Here is a 13,401-nt window from a genome sequence, read left to right on the forward strand (position 1 = left end):
ACTTTAGTCATCCTTCATTTCCCAAACAAGACTTTTGACTTTAGTAGCAGTTCTTATCTGTGCCCAAACACAGCGAGTTACAGATCATTTTGACATTCATGTTCCCCAAAGGACAAACCCTGGTTACTCTGATGATCGCCGGACTTTTCCATTTGAATGGATTTTGTGCAGACAATACTAATGACATTCCCATCAACCCCAGCTGTACTTTGTGGTTGTGTGCTAACTAGCCAATGTTAGCATGCTAACACACTAATCTAAGATGGAGAACCCGCTAAACATTATACTTGCTAAATATATGCATGTTAGCATGTTAGCATGTTGATGTTAATATTTAGCTCAAGTTTAGCCTAACAGAGCCGCTTCCATGGCTTCTTTTTCTTTTCTGTTTACATCATTGTAAACTAACATTTTTTTTGCATTTTGACAGCTGCTCCAACAAAACAAATAATTTTAATACAAACTTTCATGAGTGCTGTGCAAACTTTGAGGATTATTTTTTTTTACAATTTTCAGGTAGTTTATAGATAAAATTGTTAATCGATTAGTTACGAAATAACAGATGAGTCGATACAGAATATCAGACTCAGAATATAATCCTAACAACCATTTGAATATATGACTAACCAAACCAAAGGAGGAAATGATTCACACTTCAAAGCACTGCAGACATGTTTTGAATGCACCCTAACAAAATGTCACACGTCTCCTGTAATGACAGGGTACATCAAACATGTGTTTTGTGTTCTGCCAGTAGTGTCATGATAGGCTTCTTGCCATTTTAAGGACAATAATCTTGAATTCACGGAGACAAACAGCACAGAAATGGGATTCATCACACAGAAAGCGTGATTCAACAGCACAGCATCTGAGTGTTTCTGGAGAGCATTCAGATGTCGTGATTGCTTACCAATGCTACAGCACAGCTGAGTGCATGCCAATGTAACAGAAGACCTGCCAACATAGTGTTGACAGAAGGCTGCGTAAAGCCAGTAGGAGTAACTTTAGTCATCCAGTGACTCTTTTTAACAGGGACTGCCACCTGATCACATGTGCTCACCGCAGCTGTTGTTGTAGTCATTGCTATCACTTAAAATCAATAGTAAACTCAAGTCTACACCCGGGAGAGATATGACAAATTGGGGGAAAAAAACAAGACCAAAACATGCATAATGCTACCCTGATAATCCTGCTACACCTCCTACGGCTGGACCTGCTACTGTTGACCAAAACTAAATTGATTCCCTCGCCTACTGCTCAAAGCAGAGCAGGAAAAATAATTCAATACTCTCGCACACTGTTTGGCTTTCAGCAGCACTCGGCCTGCTAGTAGCAGGTTCCTCAAGCCCAGCGGTGCCTCTGAGGGGGTAGAAGGAGGGAGGAGAGAGGGAGGGAGGCGAAGGGTTATGAGCAGACTGAAGAGCTGCATGAAGTCCCTGTGAATTGTTCTGGTGTCTGTGGTATAGATCCTTCTCAGCCCTCCCCTGAGGGCCTCCATGTTACACAGGCTCTTTTTGGAGGGGGGGATCTGCTCAATATTATAATCGCAGCAGGATCTAAGTGGCACAAGAGACTGTTCGAGTGGATATGGATTATTTCAGCAACTCAAAGTGTCTTTTTTCTATGTCTCCTGTGCTCGGAGCCAAATGGAAAGCATACATTTGGACATAAATAAATCTATTTTAATGAGTGTGAGCTGTTGAGAAATGTAAACAGTCACTACCAACAGCCTTCAGCTATAAACCACACTGAGACTGTGTGTCTATGCATACCTACACTATACACCCCTCAAGCTATAAACAATGTATGCAAATGCAACTAACAATTATTCTCTTTATTGGCTAATCTGTAGAGAATGGAGGTTCATTCCTGACCATGGCAACGTATCTGTGAGCAAATATTAGATAAATATATATAAATAAACTCAATAATCACTTACAAGCTTTTTCTCAAAGCCTTGTCACACACAAGGTCTTGAGATTGTTTTGTCCAACCATCAAGCCAAAAGATAGTTAATTTATAATGATAAAGAAACAGAGAAGAGAAGATCTTTCAGCACTAAATTACAGACAAGAGCAACATTATAAAACTACATGACATGAAATGACATAATTTTTATACAAGAGGTAACTATAAAAGCAAGAATAGGATTTCATGTTTTAAATTTGAATTGCATTGGCAGAAAAATGGCTAAATACTGTTATTTATCCAGAGGCATCAGGAAAACAACTTCAAACTAGCCATACAGGTGGTGTGGGATAAAATATATATTGAGGTTTTTCTGTTCAAATCTAATGGGGCATAAATCCTCCAGCTGTTTTCGATGTTTCCAAATCATTTTACTTTCTCCGTTATCCAATCTAGGTAGACTAGTTTTGCTGTTTACAACTGACTTGCCTTTACCAGGAATTCAACTGAATGTGAGCACATCGTGTACCACTATCCTACCCTTCTCAAGGGGCCCCAGCATGTTTTCCCTAGCAGGCTAAGGGATAAAATGTTTGCATGTGTAGGTATGTGCCCTTAATAACACTTCATATTTGTGAAAATGTCATCGTACTGCAATGCTAAAAGCCCTGCAATTACTATGCACTGTTTACATTGGTCACTCAGGGGCCAGCTGAGAAGGCCTGCAGTTTTATTGTGTTTGACTCTGAGTAGGTAGGAACAGGACAGGTACAGTGGGTAAATAAAGCACTCGTTACAATCAATTACATAACAGCTACACATAAGATGTTGTAACCATGGAGACTCAACCAGGCTGTAAAAGATGTGAGTGAACCCCTCAGTGTCCTGCTGTTTTCCCCTTATCGTTAACGGAGAAGGAAGAAAATGAGGCTTGTGTTAGTGGAGCAGAGGGCAGCGGGAGGATTTCCCTGGAGCTTGTCCCACACCGAGGATAGAAAGGCACAGTGGAATTACTGTCTCCGAGCTCCACTGGAAATCATTTCCCACACTCACAAAGTCTTTTTCCTCTCCCTAAAAAAAAGGAGCCTTCGAGAGGAGAAATTCTCTGCCAAATTTCCAGGAACAGCAGAGGATGGTTGTTCCTGTGTGCTGTGGCAGCTGCGTGATGAATACCTCGTGCCACAGATGACGTTTTACTGCTGTCAGGTTGAAGCGACATGCAGGATAACAGAGCTGCAAACTTGAGATTAGAGACTCAGGACCAACTTAAAGGTGCCCTGTGGAGTTTTCTTATAAACAGACAGCAATGTTTGCATTCAACGTTTCTCATCAAAATGCATTGTGTGTGTATCCCTGAAGCCTTATAAACATGTTGAACATTTCTGTTCTCATAAAACATTTGCATACTACTATGTTTTCTCACCCATTACTGTCACTGTCAAATAGTAGAATATATATAATATATATCCCCTTCCCTTATCATATCCTATGAATGTGATAGTAGAGCATGATATACAAACTGCTAATCAAAATATTACTCCTTAGTGCCACTAGTAGTAAAATATGCCCAGGGTACCTTTAAGTTGAGGTTAGGTTACTTTATTTGTACCCTCAGGTAGTAAAAAACATCCTCTTGACAGAAATATTTTAACAACAAACAACTCGGACAATAGACAAACATGATACAACATGATAAAAGATAAAAGAGGCCCATGAACTAAAAATCAAGACTTAGAAAGAGAAAACAATAATAATAAAATTAAAAAAAACGTAGAAAAACTTGACTTGGACTCCAATCACAATAATAAGAATAAGAGTTGATTTTTGCTCTGTGTTTACTTTTTAAGAAGACACACCTGATCAGTTTGTTTTGGAAATGTTAAAATCACAGACACTACTAATGCAATAATTCCAGGTAAAAAGGAGTGGAGCATGTTTGGCCCTCAGGGAGAAACCATTACTCATGCGGAGTGACATTTTTACTGTTGCCGTTTTCCTTTTTTGACCATGCCAACTGCTCCTTCACCACACTTTCAGTAAACAGAAAAAAACAGAAACAAACAAATACAAACTCTGACTGAAAACGCATTCAGGTAAGCCAGGAACAAAACAAATATCTTGATGCACATGTGTCGCTGACAACTGAAAGGCAGAGTGGAAACTGTCTCTATAAGTGGTCAAACATCTATAATGAATTATTTATCAGGTTCAGCTACATGTGAGGCCAAAAAGTCACATAAAGTATAAAAAGCCAGTGGCAGCATTCTCCCAAAAATACAACCCTGGGAATGGAAGAAAAGCGCCAAACAAGTCTTTCAACTGAGCATTTCTGTCTCCAAATACATCTCCACTCCCAGAGGATAATATGGGAAATACTAGACAATGGTCATTCTGTAGTTTAGATGCCCTGCCCAGCAGAGGGATTAATGCTCTCTTTATTTTTAGACACAAGTGTGCTCACAAGAAACGACCCCAAGCCCTGAAAACACCACGATTCAGGAAATAAGACCAACCAGTTGCACCGTTCTCCTGGCAGTCTGGTCCTTTTTACCTCTGCTCCACTTTGTTGCCTTTTCACACACAGAGATTTTACAAACTCCAGTGCCACGGCCCAGAGGGGGAAAAGAGCTGAGAACAGAATGTGAATTCATCCGCAGCTGACAAACACGCTGGGAGAAACCCGTGCTGGTCTGCAAGTTGCACCGACTTGTCTGCTTGGTCCATTTCCTGCTTCCTTCTTCAGTTAAAACATTGGTATTTATGCCACGTGAAAAATGTTTCAACCTTATCTCAATTACTTTGTGAGAGGATTGAGGAACGGGTGTGCTTATTTGCTAAATGCTGCCAAGAAATAAAAGCCGCACTAAGCAGGAGTTAATGTTAAGATTCATCATTCAACATCATACACTGCCATGGTTGATACAAATCTCCATACAGACTGTACAGCAAACTGTGCCAGATGTCAGTGTATGACGTTATCTGCTGAGGTTTTGAAGAATAATTTCTCCCCTGATCTATTGGATGGATTGCCCCTTAACTTTGCATATACTGACACCACTCATTCTAAGATTGTGAACATGGTTAACGTCTGCATGTTAGCATAGTCATTGTGAGAATGTTACCTTTAGATCAAAGTACCACTAACTACAACTAGCATGGCTGTAGACCTTTCAGTCTTGTTGGTACATTTGGGGGCTGTTATAAGATTTGCAGAGTTTCGATACGTTTACATGCACAGATAACTGAATTACAGTGAATAACCACATTAAAGTAATCATATGCTGAAAGCTTTAACATGATTTGCAGTAAGCCTGTATGCATGAGAGAAAAAATAAGGCAACTCTGCTGGTTACAGAGCGCCCTAACAAAACGCGCCGTAACTTGTAGTTCACATAGTAAAATGAGTTTTTCTGCGCCACCTAAAAAAGATTTTACACCTTCCCACAACCACCCATATTTTACTTTCATCAAACACTCAGTTTTCACTCCGTGACCTTTGTGATGCAATTACACAGTCAAAACAGCCTAAAGCTGCATATATGTGAGAAGAGTATTGTTATTATTAGAGTGTAAACACAAAGAATGACTGAGAACTTGTTGCATTCAGCGATGTGTTTTTATATGTATGTAGGAGGAGAAAGCAACAATTCACAGTTGTCCTCTGATAAAGAGTTTTGCCCTGGTAGAGAAACTGGTTCCCTGCTTCTACAGTAGTTTTTATGATTGGACCAAAAATGCATCCCCAGTTTTTGTGTATGTTCTTAAATTTTCCTCATCTTAATTACTGTTTGGAACACCCCCAGATATACTTCTCCCAGCTGAGTTCCGACACAATAACAATGTAAACCTACTGATCTTTTGGGGGTAGGTAGAGCCACTCATTGCCACCATATCATCATTTTCATATATATGAGTCACTCTTTCTTACCCTTCACTGTTTTCTAAAGAAACGCATGTTACCCGCTCCTTGTGCCTTTCACCCTCGTACGAACCCCCGATAAAAACTGAAAGGGAGCTTTGATACGCCACTTCTCCACCTCCTGTCATTTTTCTGTGGAGCACTTAAAGAGATTTACCCTGGGCTTTATCCAACAGTGTACTGCACTTACAACATGTTAAGTGTACATGAAGAATACCCTCTTAACAGACAGTTTGTTGTTGAAATGCTGCATATAGGGATGCAGGGGATTACTGTCATTAGTCAAGCAAAAAAACTGACGTAATACGACAGTTAGACGTTAGCTTCCGATTTTGAGTCGACACTATACTTCCTGTTGAGAAATGTCAGCATGAAAAACTACTTTTCCCCACTAACATTGGGCTTCTGTCCACAGTCAACCTCTCCCACCGAGGTGAAGTCACTTTTTCCCCCAGACGCCAGTGAGCGACCTGTGGGCTAATTCCTTCTGACCTTGTGCTCTCTAACCTCTGACAAGCAGCCAAGCATGCAGAGTAAACAGGAGGGAGGATAAACAACTTAGGAGAGGGCCAGCTGATGGGATTTCAGAGCAGCCGGGAAGCTGAATGCACAATCTTATGCTGGTGAATACAGCAACAAGAAGCTGTCAGCTGACGCCCGGCTGTGTTGACACTGAACATAGTAGGACCTCACCCGCTGTGCAAGGATTACATCTGTGCCCTGCTTGTGTCTACTGTTTGGATTTGGTGTTTTTAACTAATTAGAATATTTCGAAGACATGAAATTTAAGATTTATTAAGAAAAAACATCAAGTTAATGTAAGTACATGCTCGTGTAGGACTTCAGCAAGGAAATAAACTTCACAATGAAATCTGCCAACTAAAAAGTCACAAAAACAACTAAATCTGGCAGTAAAACAAATTCATTCTAATTCAATTGCTGCCATCTGTGGATTTGCTCGAGGGGGAAAAGTAAATCTTTTTTCATCGTGTTGAACTTTGGCAAATTCCTGCCAACTGACCACTAAGAGTGAACTAAACAGCACAGTACAGAGAAAACAGAAAGAAGCTCTGGAAGTTATTGTCACTCCTGCTAGTATGTTCCCAGCTTGCCAGCAACAGCAGTTCTCTATGAATTTTCGCCCTATCTCATTTCACTTAATGATTACCACGGCGCAACTCTCTAATTCCATCCTCACACAACTGAGGATTTGTGATTTTTTTTTGGTGTAAATTGAAAATATTTGGACTTTGAAATGTGTTGGTCACGCAAAATAAAGAAATTTAAAGATAACTTGGACTGTGTGAACCTGCAAAGGGCATTTTATATATGTTCTGACACAATTCATTCACTAATTAAGAAAAAATATTGATAGATTTAATAAATAATGATAATAACCAATAGTTTCAGCCCTGGCTTTGCTCAGGCACCTAAACAGTAAAATGCCCAGCAAGGAGAAAACGCTTCTCCTTTGCTTCTATAATGATGTGAATGTAATATTTGAACAGTTGAAGGCCACTTCAGGCAATACAGATATAACGTACCTGTGAGAAATTGTGTTTACTTTGCATTTAGTGTAATGTTTCAGTGGCAAACATGCTTTCAAAATCTTTCTAGCTTGTGACTGCTTCACCTCAGAGATGAACAATGTGCCTCTCTCAGCCTTCTCAATGCAACACCAAAGTAAAAACACGAGTGGACGGACTGTGAACAATTTGTGAGTTGTATCTGCGTTGCTGGCAGAGCGGTGAGTCGAGCTCTCGGCACAGAACAAGAGGAAAGCAAATACTGAGGCAAAGCTGCTTTTAAAGTGCTCAGGAATTGTTCAAAACCCCATTGTGCTTTCTGTAAATTACACAGTAATGCACTGTAATGATCAACTGGAGAGATAAAGCTCTGCATACCACAGCTATGACCCAACCTGCTAATACAGGTGAGACAGCACAAGTCTGTACTATTGATCCCTCATAGATTACAATATTTACTGATGCTTTTTTAACATTGCAGGAGGTTTGAAACAGGGTGTTCAGATGTGTTGGCTAAAATAATTCTTATAAGTTTCATGAAGAAATCAAGAGCAACCATCTCATCATGAATTTCCTTTTCATATTTCAAGAAAAAGAAGTACTTCGCTTATTGCTTTGGCTGGATGTGTTTCTAGCAGCATGAGAATGTCAATATGCATCAGTACAAATTGTCATTTTGTTATCGCTCTTTTATTCAGTGCGACATACATTTCTGAGCTGCTGCTTTCTGTTCAGTAGACACACAAGTTGCATTAGGGGTGGCTTCAAAAATCAAAAATATGTTTTTCACTGTGCAGAATGATGTATGCACAGAGTTTTACACTGGAAAGATGTTTTCATGTTCATCTGCAGATTTTAAGGGGTGGGGTCATAATATTTTTAGAGGGCATAGATGCCTTTTTAAAAAAGTATTTTAATGTGGAAATTAGTCCTTCACTACACAGTGTGGTTCTAATTTCAGAGATGTTATTTAAGTAAGACTATTTCCAATATCCTCAGATAGCCACAAATACATCCACATTTGTTGGCCTGTTTGTTTGGATGCTTTTGATTTGGATTCTGGGACTGGCACCATTAGATTATGTCCCCATCATTATTCCCAAATACAAAGGCTATTGACTGGCTTGGTTGTATCTCCAACCAGGAACACAGCCATTCACAAGAGCTTTGAATTTCTGGACGATGCTTCGGAAATCTGGAATCCAGCTAATGCAGGACTTAGCGGACAGAGGAATTCATTCTCCCTCTGCATTTCACAATGACGTAAGGCCAGTTCACCACAAGCAGTCTGACCCCTTTAAAGTCAGACTAAACCATCACACACTTAGCTCAATCAGTGTGTAGAGTATGTGTGGTCAATATTCAACAAAGTTTAGTTCTGGGGTTCTACAGTCAGGCCTAGATAGATTACAACCTTGATTTACGAAGAGACCAACCAAAACCAACATCTATGACAGATGCAGTGTATCGATCTTAGCTGCTGCTCTTTTTGTGACCCCTTTTTGAGACCACTGGAAGCAGCCGCTCACTGCAGCAAATATAAATGATCTGCAGGTGGATGAAGTGGTTATTTGCTGCATAGATTATCACCACTAGACTCTAATGATGCAACTACCATACATGTATTAAGTCCTACATGGACAGAACATGTATCTTCATTTACTTTACACACTATACAAATGGAAATTTGAGTTGAGCCATTTTGCTAGGTCAAAATATGCTTTCTTCCTTCACGCTGTGCAGTTTTAGGCAGATCAAAGTTGATGGTTGTGAAAGTAACATGGTGTTTTTTCTGATCATCAAATCAAAACGGTGGTCCTATAGATCATTAAGGAAGACAAGCATAGCGACAGCCATTCTTAAGAGAAATACCCTCCACTTCTTCCTCAAAAGGTCGCTGATTGGTCTAGTGCCACCAATCTTTACCGGCCACAAACGCATAGATTGAAGCCCAGCAGTGATCTCATGATCTCATGATCTCATAAATCCAGCTGCCTGGAAATTTAGTAACAAATGATCACAATGTCACAATGACTGCTCCTGTGACCCATGCCCAGAATCAACCAACCAACTGCAACACCACATGAAATGATGCAGAATACACTTTTCGAATGCTGTACTTGTTTCTGTTTCATTTTCACCAGACATTCATTACTCAATCTGACCTAAAAACTGATATTGGACACAGAGATAACATTAGTGTGACAGTGTGAAATGAAATCAACCTGTAAAGTTACTGTTTGCAGTGTACAGAGGCCTTAACACTGTTAGGAGTTACTGACACTTAATTCATTGATTAGTTAGTCTGTAGTCAGTCTCAGCTTCTCAAATGCAAGAATTTGCGGCTTTTCTTTATTCTTAAATAGAATATCTTTGTGCTTTGGACTTAAAACAAGTCATTAGAAGACGCCATGCTGGGCTCTGGGAAACTGTGATGGACATTTGTTTCTTTTTACAATATATAAACCATGCAAAACTAAATATATAGCAGATTAACTGACATTAGTTGCAGCACTACTGTTAACCAAATGTACACTTGTTTTGCTGATGGTTCTTTTCTTTTCATGATTACAACCATAGCATGTATCCTGACATCACTGTTGACTGGTCTCAGCCAATAACATGTGATCACGCTGTGAGTAACACGCAGACTGAAACTGAGTAACAAGTTCAAACTACATCTGATCAATATGAGTTCAGATCTGAAGTCTGACTCCAGGAATACGATCAATAGGTGAGCTCTAAGGAATAAAACTAATGATAAAATATGGTTACTGACTACTGTCTACATTTCTACATTTCCTGTGTAACATTGCCTGAGGGATGCGCAATCAGCAAATGCCATCACTCCGCCAAATGTCCTCTTTGTCCACGGTATCATGTGAGGAGGACATTTAAGGACAGAACAGCTTCTCGTTGTGTTGGAATCTGGCAAATCATCTTTCCAAATTAACAGGGACTTACATACTTCTCCGCCTGGCTCTGAGCTCATTGTTTAAAGTTTTTCTTTGTCTGGCCTTCATCTCTGATACACACTTGTGCAGGAAGAGGATGAAGCTGTGTATGTTTGAACTGATACAGCAGACACTGTGTTTCTGGGAAAATGCCTCTGCCCTCCCATGTGAATTATGAGAAAATTCCACAGTAGTTCAGAGGAAGAAAAGTAAATGGAAAAAAAGAGAACTGTCTTGTGTTGAACAGAAAATATACAACTGTCTGGTATTACTGATACGCTCTTATTATGAAGGACTGATGGTCTGATGTGAGTAAAATAAAAACGTGTTAATTGCGTGATAACAGTGCATTTTAGTTTAGTACTCAGTGAAGTTATTTCCTGCTTAATTAACGTTACATCCCAGTAAGCACTGATTTAGTGATCTAGGTTAAAACTGGGCGATGGCTGCAATGAGTGATTGTTTATATTATCGATTAGCCAGTTATCTTCTTAGTTAATCAATTAATCAGTCAAATGTCAAGAGAAGAAATGCATGATTACAATTTCTCAGAAGATCTTCATGTTGCTTGTTTGGTGCAGGAAACGGTCTTAAACTCAAAGATATTCAATGTATTAGCAAATATAACAAAAAAACTGAATATATTTATTATTTCTGTCTCTATGTTCTGTATTTTGCAGACTAGTACAAGCAGTTCATTATCTGCAGCTGTCCTTGTTGAAAACTCCTTTCAATGCATTTAGACTTGCTCGGAAAACAAATTAGGCCCAAAGGTTTCGTATTTTCATTCATGTTTGTCCTTTGGATAAAAGTCCTCTGAGGTAAATCTTTATAATTCTTTATCACTGTGCTTCTAATAAAGTTGTATTCAGAGTTACTCAATAGATAACAGTGGTCCCCATGAGAGTTGGATTAAACCTGGTTCTACCCTTGACATTTATATTCTGGTATTTTGCAGTCATAAACATCCAGACTATGTAGTTTCATTCCTGCAATATCTGCTGAACAAATCCTGATACCAAATATCTGAGTGAAATGCAAACACAGGCTGCTGTTCCTGCTCTCCTCAACACGCTGGCCAGCCCTGCACATTACAGCTGCTTTTTATTTGACCACAACCCCTGAAAGGTCTGCTTTCCAAAGAGTTTTTTCTTCAGTGTTTATTATACAACTGAACATTTCCAGTAAGATTAGGAGCCAACTACTACACATACAGTATGAATAAGAGAGGGGGTGTTTCCCTGCTCGTAGATTCCAGTGGAAAGTCTAGCCTCATGGCACAACCCATGACACTCCGGCACAATACAATGGAAGGGGGAAACTATACGTGGGGGGGGAATATAACAATCACCCCCACATTTGTGGAGCAAATGAAACAACCCCAATGATGTTCTCTTGCTCCATGAGTTCCAGCTTTGTTCTGCACAGTGTGGAAATAACTGGGACACAAAGGCTGCAGCCTCAGGCCCTGAAATGCAGACCTGTGTGGTGTGTTTTTTGGAGCTCAGAGCAACCTGTCCTGCAGGCAAACGGCTTCCAGGAAAGAGGTGCTGCAGCAAGGCAATGACCTTTGACCCCCTGACACTAGTTTAGAAGAGAAGTGCATTCCTGCCATGCCATCATGAAGTAATCAAACTTCAAGGGTTACCATTGATCTTATAGTTGAATCACTATCATGGAGAGCAAAGATTAAGTCCTGTGAAATGGATTAAGATAACTGATCTAAAACTCCAAACAGGCAGCATTCAGGATCAAGACTGGCCATATTTAGAATAAATAATCACAAACGTTTATTTCATCTCCTAAATTTCACTTTATGGAGACAGTTCTGGAAGATTTTTTTAGGATTTGGAAGGTCTCTAGAAGCTTCCTTCACTTGACTCACCTGCATTGTAGAAGCGGTCCAGCACCGTGGTCTCCCCAAAGTCTAGTTTACCAAAGTTCACCGTCTCCAGCTTGCTGCCCACCGTATCGCAGGCGTCCTTCAGACACTGCAGGGCCGTGCTCTCCGCGTTATTCTGCTGGCTCGCCTCTCCATTCACCACATAAGCCACCGTCACCGGCCTGTTTTTGCACTTCCCAGTCGAGAGCAAGCCCCCGCCGTCCATCGGACAGCTCCCGGGGGTCGGACTGACCCCACCGCTGACCACAGACTCATGCCAGAAAGTCCCAGCTGCGGGGATACCGGAGGCGCCGCCACCTCCACATCCACCACTACCTCCACATCCACCACCACCACCACCTCCGCCGCCGGTGGTGCTCTCACCGAGGCTCTCTCTGCCGGGACACGCACCGAAGCAAGGCACCGGTAAGGATATCCCGTCCTGGTCTTGACTCATCTTGTTTCAAGTGTCACTCACTGTCTCAAAGTGTGGGTTGTGATGAGCGACTTCTCCACCAGTCCTCCATGGAGAGCCAGCGTTACGCACGGCGGTTACCCATGCAGCCTCGCACGGGCGCCGACGTGCAACCTCCGCTCCGTTACAACAACACAGGTAAACAGTCTGTTAGAGGCGGAGGAGCGACAACACATCGTGCTGCATGTTAACTGTCGATTGCACGCTTAGATAAACACACGATAACACCGATGAGCACCGCAGATGGACCGAAGTCACGACACTGTTCCGAGGAGGAGGAGAAAAACACACACACACAAGAGGAAAAAAGGCACCAAATCCGCGCATTCCTTCTCAGCTCTCACCACGAATCCACATACTTCCCAAAGTTGAGCGACGCCGCCGGTATCCGCAGAGAAACGCCCACAGGAACCAGGAATGTCACACGGAGTCGAAGTTAAAGCGCAGTTAAAGCCGCGGATCGGCGCTCAGCTGCTCGTCAAGCTCGCACAGCACACTGCGCACGCACCGAGGCTGCTTTCATGTGCAGGCAGACCCTGCCCAGTTTCCACTGTTATCTTCCAGTCCAGACTCACGCACTGGGCGGGGAGACAACAGTGTCTGGTGTAGCTGGGCGGAGACACGATAACCGTACGTGGAGTTGTGTACTACAGGAAAAAAGGAGCAGTTCACTGGAAAACAGCAGGACAGAAACACTCACTCAGCAGTGTTTCAGTTCACAGTGATAAAGAGCTAAT

At 41.3% G+C, this 13,401-nt stretch overlaps 1 protein-coding gene across 3 annotated transcripts in view; it reads right to left on the reverse strand.

The window, feature by feature from the left end:
- map3k5 (mitogen-activated protein kinase kinase kinase 5) overlaps positions 1 to 13,196 on the reverse strand; it is a 66,898-nt gene extending 53,702 nt beyond the window's left edge. For 2 of the 3 annotated variants that reach the window (XM_051410027.1, XM_051410026.1), the window contains exon 1: positions 12,193 to 13,196. In XM_051410027.1, coding sequence (XP_051265987.1) covers positions 12,193 to 12,646 — 454 coding nt within the window. In that variant the 5' untranslated portion in view covers positions 12,647 to 13,196. The remainder of the gene's footprint in view (positions 1 to 12,192) is intronic. The other variant, XM_051410028.1, reaches the window with a different exon arrangement.
- Between the last annotated feature and the right edge of the window lie 205 nt (positions 13,197 to 13,401).

Source organism: Dicentrarchus labrax, unplaced genomic scaffold, assembly GCF_905237075.1.
Source record: "Dicentrarchus labrax unplaced genomic scaffold, dlabrax2021, whole genome shotgun sequence".
Classification (NCBI taxonomy): Eukaryota; Metazoa; Chordata; class Actinopteri; family Moronidae; genus Dicentrarchus; species Dicentrarchus labrax.